General features: G+C 46.3%; 2 protein-coding genes across 8 annotated transcripts; one reads left to right on the top strand and one right to left on the bottom strand.

The window, feature by feature from the left end:
* Nucleotides 1-504: 504 nt before the first annotated feature.
* DEFB108B (defensin beta 108B) lies at nucleotides 505-11,167 on the bottom strand. 2 transcript variants are annotated; one of them, XM_080661068.1, is made up of 3 exons: nucleotides 11,035-11,167; nucleotides 3,732-3,933; nucleotides 505-790 (listed from the first exon to the last, which is right to left on the bottom strand). In XM_080661068.1, exons 2-3 carry the CDS (start codon nucleotides 3,898-3,900, stop codon nucleotides 627-629), a joined length of 333 nt encoding a protein of 110 aa, XP_080517194.1. In that variant the 5' UTR covers nucleotides 3,901-3,933; nucleotides 11,035-11,167; the 3' UTR covers nucleotides 505-626. The 2 variants fall into 2 exon arrangements, 1 of the variants encoding a protein (XP_080517194.1); XR_013960177.1 differs by having other exon boundaries at nucleotides 676-790; nucleotides 3,703-3,933.
* A 149-nt stretch (nucleotides 11,168-11,316) lies between these two features.
* Nucleotides 11,317-21,332, top strand: ZNF596 (zinc finger protein 596). 6 transcript variants are annotated; one of them, XM_080660741.1, is made up of 9 exons: nucleotides 11,320-11,538; nucleotides 12,545-12,660; nucleotides 13,124-13,218; nucleotides 14,173-14,330; nucleotides 15,530-15,617; nucleotides 17,445-17,571; nucleotides 18,738-18,833; nucleotides 19,231-19,313; nucleotides 19,757-21,332. In XM_080660741.1, the coding sequence occupies exons 5-9, from the start codon at nucleotides 15,606-15,608 to the stop codon at nucleotides 20,402-20,404; spliced, it is 966 nt and encodes a 321-aa protein (XP_080516867.1). In that variant the 5' UTR covers nucleotides 11,320-11,538; nucleotides 12,545-12,660; nucleotides 13,124-13,218; nucleotides 14,173-14,330; nucleotides 15,530-15,605; the 3' UTR covers nucleotides 20,405-21,332. The 6 variants fall into 6 exon arrangements, with proteins under 6 accessions (XP_080516868.1, XP_080516867.1, XP_080516866.1 ...); XM_080660745.1 differs by having other exon boundaries at nucleotides 11,336-11,538; nucleotides 19,760-21,332; XM_080660740.1 differs by lacking the exon at nucleotides 13,124-13,218 and having other exon boundaries at nucleotides 11,331-11,538.
* Nucleotides 21,333-21,923: the final 591 nt, after the last annotated feature.

The raw sequence follows: 21,923 nt of genomic DNA, 5'->3' as shown, positions 1-21,923 counted from the left end.
GGGCAAAGGAAGCTGAGGCCCTGGTTCCCAGGGGGAGGGAAGCTTAGTGACCAAGCCCGGTGGAAGGTGGGACCCAAGAAATCCAGTCTCAGCCAGGAGCACATGGAGAGGCCCTGAGTGCTCACTGCCTTGGGGAAGCATGAGGACAGGGTGTTTTCTCAGCTGTGACTCTGTCCCTGGTGCAGGATTCTGATGATGCTCACTGACTGGGGGCGGGAGGGGGGGGGTCTGACTGCAGGGTACCTGTGGGCTGCCCTTCATCAGGGACAGAGGCCCATGGAACAAGGTTGAGCATCTTCCCAAGGCAAAAGCAGCCACCCCAGCGAAGGCTGAAGGTGCCGGGGCCGGGCACAAAGGGTGGGGCGAATGAAAGTGTCCCCATGAAGCCTGGAGCTCAACCAGGTGCTCATGAAGACCAGAAAACCAGACAGAAAGATGCAACCAGACAGCAATGCAGCGAAATAGAGCACATGGGTGTGCACCGTGGCTTTGCGTTTGCGAGTGCTTCTTTATTATTTATTGAGGACTCAGCGAGAATCCCTGTGAAAGACAAGACAGAGCGCGGGAGATGGAGATGGAGAACCAGAGAATGAAACATCCAAACAAGCAAGAGCCTCTGAGAGGCCTCAGTACTGAGGGGGTGTCGTCGGGTCGATCTGCGGTTGGTGCCCCATGGGCAGGCAGCACGGCTGGCCGCTTAGACATCTCCCAGCGTGAACTTCCGTTTCGAGGCAGAATTCTTGGCAGGAGCCGTTGGGACGCTCACAGATCTCCTTGAATTTGCCCCTGGCTGCACAGAGAAGAGGGTTATTGTAACTACTGATTCGTCTCCCCGAATGTCTATTGAAGCACATGGAGGGGGTGCGTGTCTGGAAATAATATTGTGTGGATTGCTCTTGCTGTTTTTGATTCCTTAAGCCAACGCTTAAAAATCCGCTTTCACACAAAGATTCGGATTCTTGGCATTTTGGGGGAATGTGGCAATGCTGGGTGTAACAACAGGCCAGGCTGGGGAGCTGCGGCCCCTGGAAGTTCCAGGCAGAGGCACCAGCTTCTCCCAGCCCTTCTCACTCCCGAGTAGCTCCTCATGCTGATGCACAGGTTGGGTTTCATTTCAAATCAGCCCTGGACTGCTAATGATAGTAAGAGGTATCCACGCCAGCATGCCTAGGTCTCTTTATTCTGGAACCAAAGGCCAATTCTTGGATAGCTTCTAATCATTATAGAGCATTTATATACATCCAGAAAATGCCTCTTGAAACCCAGATGCAATACATTGAATTTAACTCTTCAATGTTCACAAAGCAATCGGTTAATGGCTATGAAGATCAAATATGCAACATCATATTTTTACCTTGTAGACGAATTCAGAAATACCTTAAGGGTATGTGGTTGTTTTTTAAATCAGTGCCCATTGTCACTGTTGAGCACTGTGTAGAAATCACTTGGAATCGGAGTTTTTCATTCCCTGGGCTGCACATCTCTTCCTTCTATCTGCAACCAGCTCAACTACTGTGTAGACGGGCCTCCATAATGTTGGTCCCTTGGGCTAGAACTGGCCTGTTGCCACTAGAAGGTCATCTGAGGTTAGTATATGAGAAGATGAAGCACTGGCAGGTCCTGTGACCTGTTAGAAGTCACTCTGGGATGTCCTTCTATTGGGGCACATCTTGCATTCTACTCTGCTGTCCTGCCTCCACCTGACCCCACTGCTGGGTGATGAACACCTTACTCTTTTCTGTATGTATATCCCAGAGCCCAGCTCAAGTCTCGGCATATCATAGGCATTCAGCAAACGGTTATGCAAAACTTGGTTAATGCAGAGCTATTTCTATCCTTTAGCATGTTGGTACAGACATGTGTTGTCACTTTGATGGCACACATCTTGGAGGTAAGTGTGTAGTTTTGTGGCAATTGATAACTGAACATTTCCTTTTGAATCACAAAGGAGCTCTGTAAAAATATGACCCACTGTTACGTGTGTGTAAGAAGCCAAGTCACATTCAGGGTATTTTTCTTACTTTTTTGGCCATTCATTCCCTTATACTAGTAGAGTGTGGGGTAGTCAGCATACTCCACACATATACCGAGACACACATGCATGCATGGACACACATGCAGACTGTCACTGAGGGAAAGAGTCAGGTGGAAACCATGGACAGAGAGCCTCAAGCACTCTTAGTACTACACAGATGGCCTGGTTCTGACTCCCAGTTGGGTCCCCTAAGGCTCAGGATCTGGGCTCTCAAATATCGCATTGCTCTTGATTTGCCTTTCTTTTAGTTGTTTTCTCATAGATCCCATGTAGGAAACCTCTCCTCCACCACATGCTAATGCTGTGTTTGGGGCTTGTTGTCTGTTACCTGGCAATGAAGGCGGCTGACCCATGACTTTGTGGAAGTGAAGGGCCATCACATCTTTTTTCCCTCATATGCTGCTTCCTAGTAAGGGTGCACAGTGATGCTTAATTAGCAGATACTTGAGAAATGGAACTGTTTTCCCACCTCCAGTCTCCCCCAACTGCAACCTCCCCATCTACTTCCTCCAGAGTAGTTCTAAAATGGAGTTGAAATTTGCCTCACAAGCTGCACCCACAACCCCCTAAACCTGAAATACTATCTACCTGTTCACAGTAAGTATTCCTTTAAAACACAGATTTAGACAGGCAAGTCTGGATTCACCAAGAATAGGCATGCCCCCCAGTATATTTTCTGTTGAAAAATTGCGGAAGTTTCCTTTTTCAAACAACAGAAAGCATTGCAACTAACAAATCCTTAAAATATAAGAGGATTGTCCACATTTCCACATGTCTGACTACTTGGATACTCCTCCCTGACCCTTGAGGGCCTGAATTCTTAGGAAAAGATAAGCTATTCCACTAGATGTAGAACAATAGGTTGCTTATTCCTCTTTGGATCTACACATCCAGAAGTCTACACGCCCAGGAGTTGTAGGAAATTTTCTGATCTATCTTGGGTGTCTGGTCATCTCCTTGGGTGAAAGCAAGGAGATGCCTACAGATGCCTCACACCTGGGATGCACCTGTGCATGCTGAGTGCGGGAAGATACACTCTAGTGCGGTGTCGTCTCTGATCCCTTTGTTTAACTTCTACTTCAGAAGACTAGACGTTGAAAAAGAAGAGGAAAAGCCAAGGGTGGAGATGGAGCATCACTAGGCAGAGCCAAGCCCAGGGGACCAACATTATGGAGGCACAAGTTGGAGAATTCTTAGATGCACAGTACACCTTTCAAATACTACGCCCCCCACCCCCTCACTAATCCCTTCCTGGGGCCCTACAGCTCTGGTGTAGCTCTCATGCCAGCTTCTTAGGGTAACTCGGCCTCTGCAGATCTTTTGCTGAAAGTAAGTGGAGGAGTTTTGGAGGTCAAGTTTAGTAGGATAACACACCATTTTTTTTGTTTTGTTTGTTATCTAGGTCTAGAAACTGCTAGTAAATTTGCCTAATTAATTTTATTTTTAGAAACGGAGCAGATAAGGTTTCAAGCACTTGAAACACCCTCAATTTCATTTCATCTGAGAGTGGCTACGAAGAGCTAAGGAGACATGGCTGCAGATAAGTTGGCTGAGGGCTCTCAGCCACAGGTCTTCCAAGTTTGCTATGAGACCCTCCTCAGGGCACAGGTGACAGACTTCTGCTCTGAGCACTGGATCCCCACGAGGTCCAGGCACTTCGCCCTTACCATGGCTTCTGCAGAGTTGATTTGGTTACCTGGTGGAACTTGGGTCATAGAGAGAAGAAGGGTACAGAGGAAGACAGCAATCCTCATGGCTTCCGAGAGGAGAAAGCTTGGCTTCGTTTCCAGGAGGCAGAGAAAACTTCCGTCTGCAGTTATCACACCAGCAGAATGTCTGTGTCTGGGTAATAAGTGCCTTTCCATACCTCATTAGGGATGTTCCTGGACAGAGAGGTCCTATGAAGACACAATGGCCTTCATAAGGAGACCAAACATCCTTGTTTTGTGGACACTCGGTTCATTAGGAGGATGTGGGTGCACAGTTTTGACCAGAAATCCTTGTGAAATGGGAACATAAGGTACAAACATTTTGGCAACAGATTAAGGTCTATGAACTAAGAGCTCTCTATATTAAGTTACAATGAGCCAGACTATGTTGAGAAACCAGCCAGTTTAGTCAGTGACTAGATACTTTGTTAGTGAACACTTCCTGGGATTTATTAGCCCTGAGAATAATTAATGCCCCCCCCCCAAACCCGCCAATACTCCTGGTCTGAATGCCCAGGTGCTCTGCTCCCATATTGTGCTCACTGTACCATGTTAGTTTGCTGAACATACATTCACCTCCCCCCTAATGTGTGAGCTTCTTATTTGCCAGGACCATGCTCTGCTTCCCAGAGCTGAGGAGACAGTTGCATCCTGCGGTCATATCCTCCCAGGTCTTCCTCATCAGCTGTCAAGATGCAGGGCAGCGAGATGATGAACGTGGAGGCAGTGATTCTGGATTTAAGTTCTAATTCTCTAGACCTGCTGCTAATGAGAGGTCTGGTCCTCCTCAAATCTCAGCAGCATCTGTTGAATGTAGATCAGGGGACCCTCAATCATTACTGTGCATAAAACCAACTGGGAAAGTGGCTTCCAAATGCACACTTAGATCCACTCTAAGAAAATTAGTTTGGTCAGGTGGAGGAAGCCTGGAAGTCTGCATTTTAACAAATTTCCCAGGTAGCGATTCTGCAATTTATTCTTGAATACTCACTGGAAAATGTTAACTTAGATAATCTCTAGGCTTCTTTCTATCTCTAATATTAGCATATTCTAAGTTCTCTGACTTAGAATAAATGTCATGTTTGGCTTTTACTAGTATGAGTGTTAGGAACACTGTGTGTGTGTGTGTGTGTGTGTGTGTTTTCAGCATGGAAAGGGGAAGCACACACCTTAATCCATCCATAATTTGGATTCTAGTTTTATAAGGAATAGTCAGGGATTGGCCTGGGTGAATAAGATGACAGAGAGACCAATTTGGAAGAAGGCTATTGCAGTAATCAAGGTTCAGTGAGTCTCCAAACTGTACAGAGAGAAGGGAGAGAAGATGTTTACAATACAAATTATAGGGGCGTAATGACATATGAAAAAAGTGGGCCCATGCAAATAACCCAGGCTGCTTGCCCTGAGTGCCGAGATATAGGGCAACAGCTTTGGTTCAGATCTGGAACAGTGAGTGCATTTTCCTGGTGGCAGCCCCAACACGGCTCTCGCTAATCTCCATCCTAGTGTGCATGCCCTTGTGTCACCCCTTCGCACTGAAGATGACACGTGTAACCAATGGAATAGTGCCCAAATGATGGGTGTCAGTCCCAAGGCTCAGTCATCAGGGGTGCTACGGGAACCCTCCCTCTGGGTGAAATCTGCTTACCTATCATGAAGGTACTCAAGCAAGATGGTGGATGTGTTCACATGGTTAGAAACTAAAGGCTCTTGCTAACAGACTTTTGAGTGTGACATCTCAAAAGGAAGATCCTCCAGACCAAGCCAAACTGGGCTGCCCAATCCCTGTCTCTGTGCCTTCCAGCAGCACCAGCATTTCTGCAGCACCCACTGAAATGTAGAACCTTCCAGAGGCTCGGGAAGCCATCACTGCACACCTATTTTAGAAAACATCAGGTCCACGGGGCCCGAGGTAGAAAATTTTCCAGTCTTTCCAGGACCTGGGCCGCCAAGTTGAACTAGAAACACATTGGCTTTGACAAAGCTCCTGAAACTGATGACTTTCCTGGAATGATCAAGTCCTCGCTGGAGGCAGGGATGAGCTCAGGTCCGCAGGGCAGATTCGCAGGGCAGATTCAGGGAGAGCATCTCTGTTTAGGCTCAGCCTCTGCAAACATTCAGAAGTGCCCTCAGGGCCCAGCAACCACTTCCCCTGGCCTGTGGCCAAAGCGAGGGCATCCCTGCCCTGCAGGAGCCAACACAAAACTTTCTAAGTCACCTTAGAAACTGCTCCTGGGATGGCACGGACAACAGTGAATAGCATCTGGGACACTTCTGGGGGGCCAGACCACTGGTTCCTATTTGGAATGACAGGAGAGGGAGTCCCATCCTCCAATTTTTCTAGTCAGTTTTACACTCTGGGAGCTGCCATTATTGACAATGAGCATCTTCAGATGCCTGATGTTCCGGGAATGGTGAAAGTCCCCTCCAGCGTACAGGGAAGGCTTTATTCAGCTGCACTAAAGGCACAGTGAAGGTCACCCACCACCTGAGCAACAGCCAAATTCTGTCTCCCAGTGACAGCAAGAACCACTGCTGCTGGTTCCCTGCTGGCCAGACGGCACACAGACCATACCTTGAACAGACCCTGCAGAGAGGTGGAACCTACCTGTCCTGACAGGGCCTGGCAGATCCACCAGGGGGGAGAAGGTTGTTCTGGGGCTGAGAGTTCCCTGAAGGCAACGCTGCTGTGTGGGACAGATGTGGCTCTGGAGCACCTGCCTTCCTCACAGGGAGCTCTGCCAACCAGGCAGCTGGAGGAAGTACTGAGAGCTGCCCAGTGCCCTGTGGCATGCATAATTAAAGTCCTCAGACCTCTGTCCAGTATTCCTCTCTTCCAGGGGTTCATGCCCAAGACCCCATGCTTACCATGCCCTCCTGAGAGCTGGACTGAAGAGGGGAAAGATGGAGGGGCAGGCTATGTCTGGTGACTCTCACTTCCAGCTGTGGGATGTGTAAAAACGTGGAACTCTAGACAATGCTGAAGAATGACACGTAGACATAGCCTATTCTATTTATGTCAAGTTAATATGTATTTAAAATGGGACTTACTAGTATCAAACTGGCGTTTGAACTTGTAATTTATTTTGTAAGAAACTGAGTCCAACACAGGACTATCAAAATATAATGTAAACCAGAAGCTATGAGATTAATGTGTACATGTGTAAATGACTAGGGAAACTCTGGGTAATGTACCCACCTAGAGAGTCTGCATCTTTCCAGCAGCATATTGACCTGAAATGCAACTTTTCAATATCATAGAAATATTTTAGTGGAAACAATTATAGGGAATATTCTCTTGGCCTTATACATTTTAGTTATTGTTGGCCACTGTAAATGTATTTAAAGTTGTTGTAATGTTAATAAAGTTCTCCCAAATATGATATTATACAGGAACTTTGATTTCTAAACATTGCTGATCTTTTTAAATATTAATTTATCCAAGTTTATTCACCAGAGCATAAAGAAGATCTTGGTTGGACCTGTGGCTTATCCTATCTAATAAAAGAGTAATATGCAAATTAACCATCATTCTGCTACACCCACAAGCCACGCCCACCAGCTAATCAGGAGTGAGTATGCAAATTAACCCAACCAAGATGGCTGCAGCCACAGAGCAAGCAGGAGGCTTGGGTTTCCCCAGCAATGGAGGAAGCCAAGCTTTCCACACACCCTGATGGGCCCAGGCCTCCACTCAAGGCTACAAAGTTTTAATTATAGAAGATAAATAAATCCCAACAAAAATGGTGGCAGCCATGGAGCTGGAGAGAGCAGGAGGCTTGAGTTGCCCCCGGCAATGGAGGAAGCCAAGCTTTCGCAGCCCTGGCCTGTCTTGGTCTCCACTCAAGGCTACAAAGTTTCAATTATAGAAGATAAATAAATCCCAGATACCGGGCCTCCACTTGGGTCGCCAGGGGGCGTGGCCGGCCTGCAAACCACCACAGGCCCCTCGCCTAGGCCACCCCATGCCCCAAGGGAACCCCCACCCTGATCCAGGAGTCCCTTCAGGACAAACCAGCTGGCTCCCACCCATGCACCAGGCCTCTATCCTATCTAATAAGAGTAATATGCAAATTGACCATCACTCCAACACACAAGATGGCTGCCCCCATGTGGTCAAAGATGGCTGCCCCCGTGTGTGGACACAAGATGGCCACCACAAGATGGCCAGCAGGGGAGGGCAGTTTGGAGGGACCAGGCCTGCAAGGGAGGGCAGTTGTGGGCGATCAGGCCAGCAGGGGAGGACAGTTAGGGGTGACCAGGCCGGCAGAGGAGGGAAGTTGGGGGCGACTGGGCCTGCAGGGAAGGGAAGTTGGGGGGGTCCCAGGCCTGCAGGGGAGGGCAGTTGGGGGGACCAGGCCTGCAGGGGAGGGCAGTTAGGGGTGACCAGGCCTGCAAGGAAAGGCAGTTAGGGGAAAATAGGCTGGCAGGGGAGCAGTTAGGCATCAATCAGGCTGGCAGGGGAGTGGTTAGGGGGTGATCAGGCTGGCAGGCAGAAGTGGTTAGGGGCAATCAGGAAGGCAGGAAGGCTAGCAGTTGGGAGCCAGCAGTACTGGATTGTGAGAAAAATGTCCAACTGCCCATTTAGGCCCGAACCCAGTGTCTACATGGGGGTAGGATCGGGCCTAAATGGGTGTTCAGACATCCCTTGAGGGGTCCCAGATTGGAGAGGGTGCAGGCTGGGCTGAGGTACACCCCCCCTTGCACGAATTTTGTGCACCAGGCCTCTAGTCTACACTAATAAAAGAGAAAGATGCAAATTGACCATACCTCAGAAACGCCCACCAGCCAATCAGGAGTATGCAAATTAACTCAACAAAGATGGAGGGTTAATATGCATACAAAGGCGCCAAGTGGCCTGGGTCCCAGGGATGGGCGCCAAGCCCGTAGCCTCCCGGGACCATGGCCGGCCCCAAGAGGCGAGGGCGGCCACAGAGCTTTACAGCAGACAGCAGGGCCTGCTTGGCCATTGCCAAGGTGACCCAGGAGCAGGCAATCACAGCCCGCAGACAGCACCCAGCAGGGCCTGCTTGCCCATCACCATAGTGTGGAGCAGGCAGGCCCCGCAGAGAGCAAAGAACCATAAGGAGCTGGCCTAAGCCATCAGTAGGACATTCCATGAGGGCTCCCAAATTGGAGAGAGTGCAGGTTGGGCTGAGAAGACCCCTGTGCATGAGTTTCGTGCACCAGGCCTCTAGTTAGATATAAAGAGTCGCAGGCAAGCCCAGCTCTGCTGCATCACTACATGCATGTCAGCAATGTCTCCACAGTCTGCACACACATTAAAGTGTGATCAGCACAGCATTTAGATCAATTCTCAATTTGGGTTACACTGGAACCACTTGATGAGAGATAAAAACTACTAATGTCTGGATCCTTCTCTCAGAAGTATAAGTTCAGTGAGTTCTTGTGTGAGTCCTGAGCATTGGGACTGTTAAACACGTTCTAGATCATTCTAATTCTCTAATCAGTGACCTTGCAAACAATACCTACGCAGCCCATGTGCACCCCAGAGGAATCACTTCAGTTGGCTGTTAGCCTCACAAAGCTCACACTGTGTATAAACCAGAAACACAGAAAGTTTGATGGAGAAGGTGGGTCAGAGGCTGAAGGCTTTACACGGGAAGAACTATGTCAATTGACTCCCATGTAAAGAAAGAGGCGGATGAGGAAAAACTAAATGGGGGAAGACTTCAGATATCTGGGTTCTTTGAACTCAAATCATGTACAGTCTTGGCTCCTTAATCTGTGTTCAGGTCCCCACAGACCTGAGGATGAGGAGTGAGATGTGGTCAGGTTAAAGGACCTCAGACCTGGAGACCTGGGGCAGCAGTGGCATGGACCACAGAGTGTTTATTGTCCCCCTGCCTAAGAGAATGTTGTCTTCCAGAATTTAAATCCATATGAGTCTAAATATTTTTTTAAAATCAAAGCTGGAGAAACTTGTGTTAGACAGTAGAAAACCAGAAGGGTTCTTCTTTGGAAATATCCTTAAGATATTTTTGCAGCATGAATAGCTGGGATGTGTAATCTTGCCAAATTTCCTCTACCCCAAACTTCAGAATTTACACAGGAAATTTTAACTCACATATTTTACATTAAAATTTATTAAAGGCATAAATGAGGCAACTGAAATGTGAAAATCCAGTTTTACACTGCTTTCAACTGTTCATGTGAGAAAGTAGATATTCCGATTGGGTGTGTCTAAAAGGAATGGAAAGATGGATTCCTCATTGTTGAAAGCAAAATCTACCAATCTCCTAAGGAGCACATTTTTTACAGGCCTCATGATCCATCCTTAACATGAAACATTCAGAAAAAGAAAACAAAAGCATAGATTAATATATCTCACCTTTCAAATTAAAAATACACTTTCAGATAACGGGGAGTAAAAATAAGGGAAAATGTGAAATTACAAATATTTAGAAAATAAGAACTTGTGCAAGTTGTAGGATGTCATCTATATTTGCCTCAAAGATATCTGAATGTATAAATCTCAAGAATTGTGAACTATAACATTAAATGTAAAGAAGGAGAAAGCAATACATACATACATACACACACATGTACACATACATATTCGTACACAGGCAGGGGTTTTGCTCTTTTAAAGCAATTGCTCAACCCCCTCCCCCATCCTTACTGGAAACCAAGTTCTGTGGTTGTCAGTGTGAAATGCCGCATTTCAATTGGCGCTCACGTTCTACTTCCCCTTAAAAAAGGAAGAAGAGCTGAAACCGGTTTGGCTCAGTGGATAGAGCGTCGGCCTGCGGACTGAAGGGTCCCGGGTTCGATTCTGGTCAAGGGCATGTACCTTGGTTGCGGGCACATCCCCGGTGGGAGGTGTGCAGGAGGCAGCTGATCGATGTTTCTCTCTCATCGATGTTTCTAGCTCTCTATCCCTCTCCCTTCCTCTCTGTGAAATATCAATAAAATATATTTTAAAAAAAAAAAAAAAAGGAAGAAGAGCCAGGCCACGTGCTCAGTGGTTGAGCACTGCCCGATGAACCAGGAGGTCACAGTTCCATTCCCAGTCGGGGCTCATGCCTGGTTTGCGGGCTCCATCGCCAGCGGGGGGGCGTGCAGGCGGCAGCATGTCAATGATTCTCTCTCATCACGGATGTTTCTCTCTCTCCCTCTCCCTTCCTCTGTGAAATCAATAAAAATATTTTTTAAATAAAAATAAAAAGGGAGAACAAAAAAGTTTATGTGGGGGGAACCTCAGACGTTCAGGATCCACCCACAGCGCCCTACCCTGATGGCACCTGTTCACAGAGGGTTTTGACTTACACCGTTTTCGGCTGGTTGAACAGGAAGTACCTCCGCATTCGGTGTAAGTGGCTCCACAACTCCAAGTTTTTATAATAAAGCAGGTGAATCACTGAACCGGAAGCAGGGTGGGTGGCTGGCCCCAGGGACAACCACCTCACCCGGAAGGAGACTGGAGACTCAGGTTCCGCGCCCGGAAATGCCTGGACGCAGGGCGGGACTGAGGGACGCCAGGCCCCGCCCCCAAGCGCTGCAAGCGCAGCTTGACCTGGCAGGCCCCACCCCTTCGGCTCGCAGTTTCCTGCCGACCCGGAAGCAGATTCCCAGCTCCAGGATCCCGTTTGCGGGAGCGGGTTTTGGTGTTTCTAGTTCAGGATCGCTGGTGAATACCCCAGCGCCGCGTCCTCCACACCCGCAGCCCGGGATCCGGGGACCTGGTGGAACTGCGCCCGCCCGCCCCAGCCGCGGGGAGCCCCGCCCAGTCGGCAGCCGCGGAGCTGCGGGCCCGGGTCCGCTCACCTGCAGGTAAAGCCCCCCGCCCCGCCCCGCCCCGCCCTCCCTGCCGGGGCCCTTTTCACCATCTCCTCTGCGCACCCGCGCAGCGCCACCGCCCCGCAGGCCCCCACCCTGGGGATCTGCAGCCCGCAGGCCCCCCGAGTCCCCTCCCCATCCGGCGCCTTCCGGGACCCCGCAGCTTCCTGGGCACTTTCGGTTCCCGGGCCCTCGAGCCCCGCCCACCGGCCCAGCTGTCAGGCTGTGTTTACAGTCCTGCCCCACCGGGAAGTGCGCTTCCTGCGCAGGGACCTCCTCATCCCATGGGGTCCCCGCGGGGTCAGGTGGGCGGCGAGGGAGCCCTGGGGGCCTGTGAGCGGAGCAGGAAGAAGAAGAGGCCTGGGAAAGGCCATGAGAGTGAAAGACAGCGGCCTGGGCAGAAAGCAGCGCTGGAGAGGCCCAGAGACAGGGCATCCGCAGGGAGGTGGAAGCAGACAGGCCCGGGGGAGGGGTTTTGACCAAGAGTCGCCACCCGGGGCACAAGGAAGGCAGAGCCCAGATTCATTAGAGTTCTGTTGTCAATTAGCAGTTTATGTTCCCATTTGCATGTGTTTTGTCCGGTTCAGATGAGGCGGTTCTGGTTGGAACACACTGTTTGGTGCTTAACAGATCATTGTACGCTCTTTCAATGTGTGGGAATGTTGGTGATTTATTTGATATAAACAGTCAAAACCTAGTTTAACCAATTAGTTCAACGTTCAACATTTTTCTCCCCTTATGTAATCTTTCAAGTTAGCCGGCTGTGAACTAAAATTTCCAGCGAAGTCTGTGTCCTCTGTGTCCTGTTTCTGAAAATGAGCAAGGATGGGCTGGGTTGTCATGGAATTCTGTGGGAAGGGAGCTTGTCTGTTCAGGGCTTCTACATTGCTCCGAGCTATTTTCATGATTTCCGGTGCTGGTAATTAGGTCTGCTAACAGTCATAATTTGTTGTTGTTGTTGTTAATCCTCACCCAATGATATTTTTCCATTGATTTTTAGAGAGTGGAAGGGAGAGGGAGAGACACAGAGAGAAACATCGATGCGAGAGAAACACATCGATTGGTTGCCACCTGCATGCGTCCAGTCCTGGGCCAGGGATCCAGCCTGCCACTGAGGTACCTGAATCAAACTCGGAACCTTTTAGTCCACAGGTTGATGCTCTATCCACTGAGCCAGATCAGCTAGGGCTGATAGCTTATGTGATATTCTGGAAAAGAGGAATTAAATACTTGACATCATTGTGATTAAAGCCATGAATGATGGAGAGGTGGCTCCTGCTCAGTGGTATGAAATATGAGCTGTACTTTTTATTTTTAAAAATTTTTATATGTTTTTATTGATTTCAGAGAAAGGAAGGGAGAGGGAAGAGAGAAACATCAAAGAATCAGCTGCCTCCTGCACACCCCACACTAGGGATCGAGCCTGCAACCCAGGCATGTGCCCTGACCGGGATTGAACCGTGACCCCCTGGTTCATAGATTGCCACTCAACCACTGAGCCACACCAGTGGGCGGGGGCTGAGCTGTACTTTTTAAGGGCAGGGGTGAGAAGGGAAAACCCTGCCACTCTCCCATCCAGGTCTGTCCTTCCTGTGAGGCCAGTGCTGCTCCTCTGCTCCTCTCTACTGGCCTCTCCTGCTGACCTCCTTGCCTGCTCCACAGTCACAACTGAGGGTATGTCAAAAGCATCTCCCCATGAGGAGAGGGCAGACTGTGTGAAGGGAGCTTGGAGAAGGAATAAGAATGAGGATCAGGGAGTGGGAAGAAGACAGAGATGCTCAGAAACAGGAGAAATTTGCTTGGTACATACTTGGCCTTACTAAACTTCTTGCAGTATTTTAGAGTGGAAATAATCCCATTTTTTAGAGCTGTTCTTCAAGCGAGGATATCTGTGAAATGCTTAGTGTCAACAGTTGTGGCAAGGAGTTTTTTTTTAAGTTCATAATATTGAGTGAGTCTTAGAAACTTTATTAGACGATATTAATATCCTCTTAATAGCATCCAATAGGAGCAAATGTGTGTAGGCCCAGCAGAAACTCTCACGAAACGTCTGTTTTCTTTCAAAAGTCTGCATGATATCTGAAAACATATATGCTAATGTAAAAAAACCTCCTCTTGCCTGGACTTTGTCTAGTTACTGTATGACTTTCAAAATGGCTCATTATTTGTTGACTGTACATATTGCTTATTACCAAAAGGATGTTCTAGAATAAGCCATCATTTGAATTTTCTGTGTAATCTACACTCATGTTGTAGCAATTGTCATCCTTTCTCTTTAAAAAAACATATTAAATGAATTTTTATTTAATGTGTTAATTGTTCCAAAATGCTGAAATACACATGAGTAAAAAATGATCCTATATAATAAAAGGGTGGTATGCAAATTGTTCCCTTGACCAGGAGTTCTACCAGGGGGTGGGGCCCACCAGGGGAAGGGAGGGAGGCCCTGGCCTGTGGCTGGGGGAAGGGAGGGAGGCCCTGGCCAGCAGCCGCTAGGGACCCTACAAGTGCACAAATTTCATGCACTGGGCCTCTAGTAGAATATAAAAATATATCTGGAAAACTATCTGCCATTCAGAGACAACTCTTATATTGGGTCATTTAAATTGTTTTGTGTGTGCCTTCCAGGGAATCTGGCCTCCGGGAAGGTGGCTGGACTCAAGGACCATGTCCTGCCCACCAGTCCCCCAAAGCCCCACCTACTACGAACAGTAAGGCTAAAGCCTTTCCTGGCCCTGACTGTCTTGCTGCACTGTCTGCCTTGTGTTCCACCCTACCACCTTCAGGTATGCACTTCTGGCATCCTGCTGCTGAGCCTGGGCTGTTGGTGGGAGCTGAGCTGTTGTGGGAGCCTGCATTGGCCCATCCTTGCCCTGTTCCATTTCCGCAGGTCTGTGGAGCAGCATGAGCAGTTCTGGGGTTCTGTAGTATACTTAGAAAATACTGCAAAGGCTCCAGAAGGCTTGGACCTCCTCTCTAGCTTTCTAAGCTTATTCCCTCTATTCCTGGGCCATGGGGGGTTTTAGTAATTTGTAGGCTGTCCATTACTGAAATTACTGAATAATTTTAAAATAATGTTCTGGTACAAGGCAAAGGATTCCTTGAATATTAACTTTCAATAACTTTTCACTCCTACCTCTTTTATACTTTAGCCTTTTTAATAGCTACTGCATCTTTTTTTTCAAGTAATTTTCATTGAGTTTAGTTCTCCTTAAATCACATGAATTCATGGTGATTGTTTTGAGAGAAATATATGTCTGTAGCACACACTCTACTACCACCTTATGAAAATATGAGATGGACCAAGTAGATTTTCAGCAATTCTGTATTATCTGGGCACCCTTGATCTAGAGGACCGAGGCAGTACATGACCGTGCCTCCATGACTCATGTATGTCCTCCTGCCACTTTCTGATGGCAGAGATTTTAAGGACTTGACTGATGGGATGGGTGCCATTGATCCCTCCAAATGGAATAAGTTGGTGAATTGATTAACCCTATCAAAAAACAGGTTCTTAGTTGCTTGAGCAGGAGGAAATGAGGGTCAAGAGGAGTACGTGGAGGTTAGAGAATCCCTGCTAGTGCATAAAGCAGTACTGACACCTGAGAAATTCCACAGTGCTTACCTGCAGGTGGAAACCAATGTCTACATATGGTGTGAGTCAGGGATTACTATACTTGGAAATCAGGGAGGGAATTGAATAACGGAATGCCATGGCCAAATTAGTATATAAAGCTCAGTACATTTGATATTCTTATCCATAAGATTTCTATATTTCTGTGCTTTTTATTATTACCCGTAGTCTTCATTCTTGTGGCCCTAGGAGAGGAGGAGAGTCCTCTGCATTTCCTGAAGACTCACTGCCTGTCTGTTGGTTAGGCTGGGAGTGGGGAACACACCCAGCTGAACACTGGAGTTTCATGACAGGAGGGTCTGGAAATTGTGCACAAGACTGAAGTCTCACGGCTTCTTTCTCTATCCCCAGCGTTGCCTGTTTAGACCTTAAGACTGTCTGTGAGTGAAAACCCAGAGAAAGACACCTGGCAACTGAGTCACTGACCATGCAGCCGCTGGTAAGTAGGAATGCCTCTTTCTACTGAAATCACTCTGCTGTTGACATCAGTGGGCAGGTTTCTCCTACTTCATCACTGTCCTAAGCAACCAGGAGGTATTCAGAGATCCCTGAGCTCCAGGGAAAATTCCTCAGGACTCTGAGATGGCTGTAATGGGTCAGGAACGCCCCAATGACTAACATTCTTCCTAACATCACACTGATTTATTCCAGCAGATTGTACATGTACAGAAGAGATGAGAGAAGCTCTTTCTCTAATTCAGTCCATGGCCTCACTGGGAAATAATTGACTCTTTAATCATACAGTGTTGTGTGGGTGGTGGTGAGTAGAGATGAACAAGGGGTAGAACAGTGGGGAGGCAGTGGTTTCATCAGGGAGGCCAGTCATTGAACGTTACAGGTCCTGGGTGAGCGTGAGGAATCATTCATTTATTTTTTTCCATTTTAAATAGAAGGTTTTGCTAGAATATATTTTCACTTTTGGAAAATTCTTAAGACAACTAAAATTCTCATGATCATTCTTGTCCCCAATCACACGTTTTGCCTTCTTTGTAATTGACCTTTCTTTCATATTTGGTAGCTGGAATGCATGTCCAGGCACTGTTATTCCTTAACGGCGGCTGTGCATGCAGGGCAGGGAGTAGAGCAGAGTCAAATGTCAGACCCTGGGAAATCGTTGGAAAATTAGATAGACCTAAGCAATCCAGGGGCTTCTTTTATCCTGTAGCTGGAGACAAGATAAAGCTACAAAGGACACAGTGACAACTGCTGCTTGAGGCCCCAGGTAAAGTCAAGAAGGGAAGGCCTCATCCTGCAGGACGGTCAGATTAGGACTGTCCTTCAGCACAGCCTCTCACAGCCCTGGCCTGTGCTGCTGACCATCTGACCTGTTGTTTGTTATGAACACCTGAGTCCTCTAGCAATGAGACAGACAGCACCTACTGGTACTAAGTTCTGTGTGAAACTTACTCATTTCTGAGGAATGCTGGAGATTGCTTCAAGGATCCTGGACATTTTAGTGAGTTACAGACCAATGGCATGTATTTAATACATGTTTACATAGAAAAAATTAGTTCATTGAATCTTTCAACACTCCTAACACATTATTAAACCCTTTCATAGACAAGGAGTCTGAGGTTCATCTAGGCCAGTGGTCGGCAAACTCATTAGTCCACAGAGCCAAATATCAACAGTACAACGATTGAAACTTCTTTTGAGAGCCACATTTTTTAAACTTAAACTATATAGGTAGGTACATTGTTATTAACTTAATTAGGGTACTCCTTCAATCGCACTGTACGTGCGCTCCCGCACGTGGTATTTTGTGGAAGAGCCACACTCAAGGGGCCAAAGAGCCACATGTGGCTTGCGAGCCGCGGTTTGCCGACCACTGATCTAGGGGAATGATGTAACTATAGTCATGGTTCAAAAGTGGCAAATCATAATTATTGTTTGCCTTAATTATAAGTCTGAAAGTTACTTGACATTAACCAGGAGGTGATTTTTACTTTTAACTTTTTAAGGGTACTTTTCATAATCATGTGTCTGGAAGTAAAATTGATCAGTTCTAGAAAATTTCAAGGTTATATGACACCATATTTCATATGATGTTCCTTTTTAACAAAGGCTTATTAATTCAGACTATGAATATGTCTGTGATCTATCTGAAAGGCAGATACCAGCTCAGCACTGAGAACCCCAACTTCAGTTTGATCTTGCTATATACCCAGCTCCTCAGCCCCCTTCCTTAGGTTGCCCTCTCCACCCTCCTACTCTGGACATTGGCTGGGATTAGTCTGTCTAAACCAGAATGTCCATGATATTTTAGGAATCAGTGACATTTGAAGATGTAGCTGTTGATTTCACCCAGGAAGAGTGGGCCCTGCTGGACAAACCCCAGAGAAAGCTGTACAGAGATGTGATGCTAGAGAACATCAGTCACCTGGTCTCCCTGGGTGAGTGTGTCAGTTTTTATGTATGTATGTAAGTATGTAAATAGTATTCATTCATTCATTCATTCATTCATTCAACAAGTATCTAGAATAGCTTCCACAGCCTACTTCTCTCTCTACCATGATTCTTTCATAGACCTTAAAACTACATGGAGTAAAAGTTGTCTCTTTTCATTTACTTACACCTAGTTTGTCACCCTACTAGAAAGCAATCTTGATCCCAATTGAATGTCTTTCTTACTACTCAATATCTAACACTCAGAACAGAACTGGGAGCTCACTGAATATTTTTGAATGCTTAAATAAATTGATTAAATTTTCTAAATAATTATTTTGTTCTAGTCACTATGCTGAACTTAAGACCAGAGTAGTGAAAATGACAGACTTGATTATTCTTATGAAACTTACGTTAGAAAATAATATTCAAGCAACTTTGGAGCCATTTAATTTCCCCATTTTTGAAAAGATGGAGGATTCTGCTTTCCATCTGAATGTGAGCGTGGACATCAGCACCCAGAGGTCTTACTACTGTGGACATGTGACCTGGATTACTTCCCTGTTTTCTTTGTTAAAAGTGGTGGTGCCTGGGGTGACGTTCAGTGATCTTATTTTTCCTCAGTAGCCTGTTGTGGACTTGATGAGAATGCACTTTTATTAGCACACTAGTGCCCAGTGCACAGATTCGTGCACGTTGAAAGGAAATTAATTAGAAGGTGGACAGCAGAGCAGGACTGGGTGAGATGGGCTGAACACACCCTAGAGGCAATCTCCCGCTGTCCCTCCCCAGTCAGCCGCACCTGGGGCAGTGCCACGGCTCACAGGGTATCTACGGAGTGAGCAGGGCCCCTCCAGCAGGTGGGGTCCCTCAACCTGGCCTGTGGGGATCGGGCCAAAACCGGCTCTTAGACATCCCCGGGGGGGTCCCAGATTGTGAGAGGGCAGTTCTCAGGTGACGCACCCTGGAATCGGGCTCCCTCCTCTCTGGTTCTGGGGCATGTGACCTGAGAACCACCGCTGCCAAGTCACCACAGCTCAACAGCTCCTGCATTGAGAGTCTGCCCCCTGGTGGTCAGTGTGCATCATACTGGCCAGTCGGGCGGTCAGACGGTCACTTATCCTTTTTTATATATAGATATCTCCAAATCCATGTACTTTTCTTTCACAAATAGGATATCGGATCTGCAAATCAGATGTGACTTTTCAGCTGGAGCAAGGAGAAGAGCTATGGAGTGAAGGGACTGGGTTTCTCCAAGGCCAGAATGCAGGTGAGCAGCGGGGGTCAGGGCTTCAGTGTGGAGATGTTTGCTCAGTGACTGAGTAAGTCTTTAGACTATCAAGTGAAGGCTTTGGAAAGTTTGAGTGACATTTTTCAAAATGTAGATGGACAATGAAGCAAAATTATTCTGATATTGTCATTATTGAAGTAAAACTTTCACATAATAACTCTTGTTCTGATCCTCCCCTTTGAAAGTTTTCCCTCTCTTTTGCTACCCAACATCTATTTTACGTTTTTCATATTTCAATCCTGAAAATGTTTACGAATTGTCAGTGCCTTTAGATGTGTTCTTACTTCCTTAGAGTATTCCCCATCAGAATGCCAATTTTTGAGACATATATGTTCATTCCCCTAAAGCTGTTCTAATTTTTTTTTAATTATTTTAGGCAGGGAAAGTGCCATTCAAAATGAAGAAATGATAGCCACACAGCATATCAATGGAAAGGACACATTTACAATCATGCAACTGGTAAGTTTCATGAGTGTTCATTCTGGTCATTTAAATTAAAACTTGTGAGTACAATAGTGTGATTTATGTTAATTTTGGATAAAGCTTTTTCTGAACAAATAACTTGGGGTAGTTTGAATTTAGAGAATGAATTAACCTAAGTTCATAACTATAACCTGAGATATTAATAAAAAGGACAACTGCATGAACATTGTTTGCATACCTAGTCTTTGAAACATGTTGAAGTTTTCAAAATTAACCAATAAGCTCTGCAGTTGGGATGCTACCAAGAGAAAATCTGTGTGTAGAGTGGAGTAACACACCATGCATATGCAGGTATCATTGGAAAGATTTTAATTGGATATCATCACTGCAATATTAATTTAGTACTCATATGTAGAGAAGTGAATGTATGAACTTATGTGGGAAAATCAATTAACAGCCTTTCATCTTTTTCCCCAAAGCAGAAATTTCACACTGAAGAGGATCCCTATGAATGTAATGATTTGGGAAATTTTACCCATAGCTCCAAAATGACTCAACATGTGTTAACTCATATGGAAAAGAAACCCTGTATCAGCAAACAATGTCAAAAATCCTTTAGTGACCAGTCATACGTTAATCAACATAAGCAACTTTACACCAGAGTTAAATCATATGAGTGCCATCTATGTGGGAAAACCTTTAGTAATTGCTCTAGCCTTAGAAGACATGAGATGACTCACACTGGAGAGAAACCGTACGAATGCCACATCTGTGGGAATGCCTTTATTCAGAGCTCTGACCTTAGAAAACATAGTCTCACTCATACTGGAGAGAAACCATATGAATGTCATATATGTGGGAAAGCCTTCAGTCAGTCGTCTAACCTCAGACAGCACCAAAGGACACACACTGGAGAACAACCGTATGAGTGTTGTCAGTGTGGGAAAGCCTTCAGTAAATGTTCTGCCCTGAGACGACATGAGAGAACTCACACTGGAGAGAAACCTTATAGATGTCATCTGTGTGGGAAAGCCTTCAGTCAGTGTTCTGCCCTTAGACGACATGAAGGGACCCACAATGGAGAGAAAATTATGAATGCCTTCAGTAAATATTCTGACCTGAGATAACATGGTATTATAAGTAATGAATGTAGAAGAAAACTCAATTATAGTTTTAACATTTAAAAACAGCAATGACTCACACATTAAGGAAACACTGTCTGTAATCAATGCGGAAGACCCTGCAGTCATCCTTACTCATCTTCCATGTGCAAATGTAGATGGAAGATAATCCATCTGTGTGGAATCTTTGGAAAGGTCTTCAGTCACTCATCTGACCATAGGTGACATGTGAGAACTCACACTGGAAATATAAAGAAAGCAGAAGTCTGCAGCAACAGCTCTCAGCTTCATACTAGAGAATTCACGCAGGGGAAAGCCCTCAGTCTGCAGTCACTGTGGGAATGCTTTCATTTATAATTCATGGTAAACAATGTGAGCAAACCCCACCTGGGAGAACCCCTAGGTCTGTAATTGCTGTGAACAGATATTCAGCCAAGCTCAAGGCATGGTGTGCACAAGAAAACTCGGTGATGAAATAACCACTAGAACAGTATTTAGGAGGCTAAAACCTCTTAAGGAATACCAATAATTTTTCCTTGGGAAATGATTCAGTGAAAACTTATGAGAAGTCTTTTATTCAGAGAGGAATGCTATGGCTCGTATGAGAATTCGGAGAATACAAAACACGTTCTGTGTCATGAAATAAGGACAGTGGTCACTCATTTATAGTTAGCACTACAGTCCTCACGTTGAGGAGACAGCAGTTCTAAACTCAGAGAAAGCTTCAGCTGGATTTCATACCTGAAAACAATCTAGGGTTAGCACATGATTCATAATTTTGAGGAAAAAAAACTATTTCTGGGGAAAATATGGCATGTAAATGCAAGATAGAGTGACCTGAGAATATTAAATGCAGAATTTTGTAAGAAATTAGATTAAACTTTTTCAACAGATTATTGCTATTAAACAATAAACTGTTGCTGAAAAGAATCTATGTTGCTGAAATCCTAGTTTTCTTTTTTTTACACAGTTGTAAATACAAATGTGAGAGTCTGCACTCCTTGACATGTGGGTTAGAGGTTCAGCCTGTCTCTCTGAGTATTCCTTTCTCCCACAGCTGCTTTCATACAGCTCACCGCCGTCTGTCTCCATCAGTGTCCTGGTGGTCACAGCAGGGACCTTTAATAGGTCTCTCTGCAATGTGAGCTGGGCCCAGCAGGGTCATGGGAGCAGTGTCATAAACATCTAGTATAAACAGTAGAACAGGCTCCAGCCCTGCCCCTGCCCCTGCCCCTGCCCCTGCCCCTGGGCAGCTCTGCCCTTCCGGGCCAAGAACTTCTGGATTATTTCTATGATGTTTCTGACTCCAACTAATGGGGGCAGAAGTTCATCCCACATCTTATTTAGATGAGTCCTGAGTTATGCACTTCCTCATTCCCCAAACTGAGCCAGTGCTGTGTGTCCCCACAGCAGCCCAGAGAGAAAACTCCAACAAGATAGAATTAAGAATTACTTTGCCCCAGGGGTTGGAGGTATATTACCCTTCAACCAACCCCAGTGCTGGACCCAAGCCTCAAGGAGAAAT

Source organism: Plecotus auritus (assembly GCF_963455305.1).
Source record: "Plecotus auritus genome assembly, chromosome: 3".
NCBI classification, from domain to species: domain Eukaryota; kingdom Metazoa; phylum Chordata; class Mammalia; order Chiroptera; family Vespertilionidae; genus Plecotus; species Plecotus auritus.
Note: the sequence above shows the minus strand (reverse complement) of the source record. Positions and strands in the feature narration are given on the sequence as shown.

Bases quoted from the DNA above. Each gene is read 5' to 3' on its own strand.
- DEFB108B (XM_080661068.1), bottom strand. From the start codon at position 3,900: ATGGAAAGGCACTTATTACCCAGACACAGACATTCTGCTGGTGTGATA. The intron at 791-3,731 runs GTAACCAAATCA...TTCTCTGTGCAG, and splicing joins TATGACCCAAGTTCCACCAG to CCAGGGGCAAATTCAAGGAG.
- ZNF596 (XM_080660742.1), top strand. The intron at 17,572-18,737 runs GTGAGTGTGTCA...TTTCACAAATAG, and splicing joins CAGTCACCTGGTCTCCCTGG to GATATCGGATCTGCAAATCA. The intron at 19,314-19,756 runs GTAAGTTTCATG...TTTTCCCCAAAG, and splicing joins CATTTACAATCATGCAACTG to CAGAAATTTCACACTGAAGA.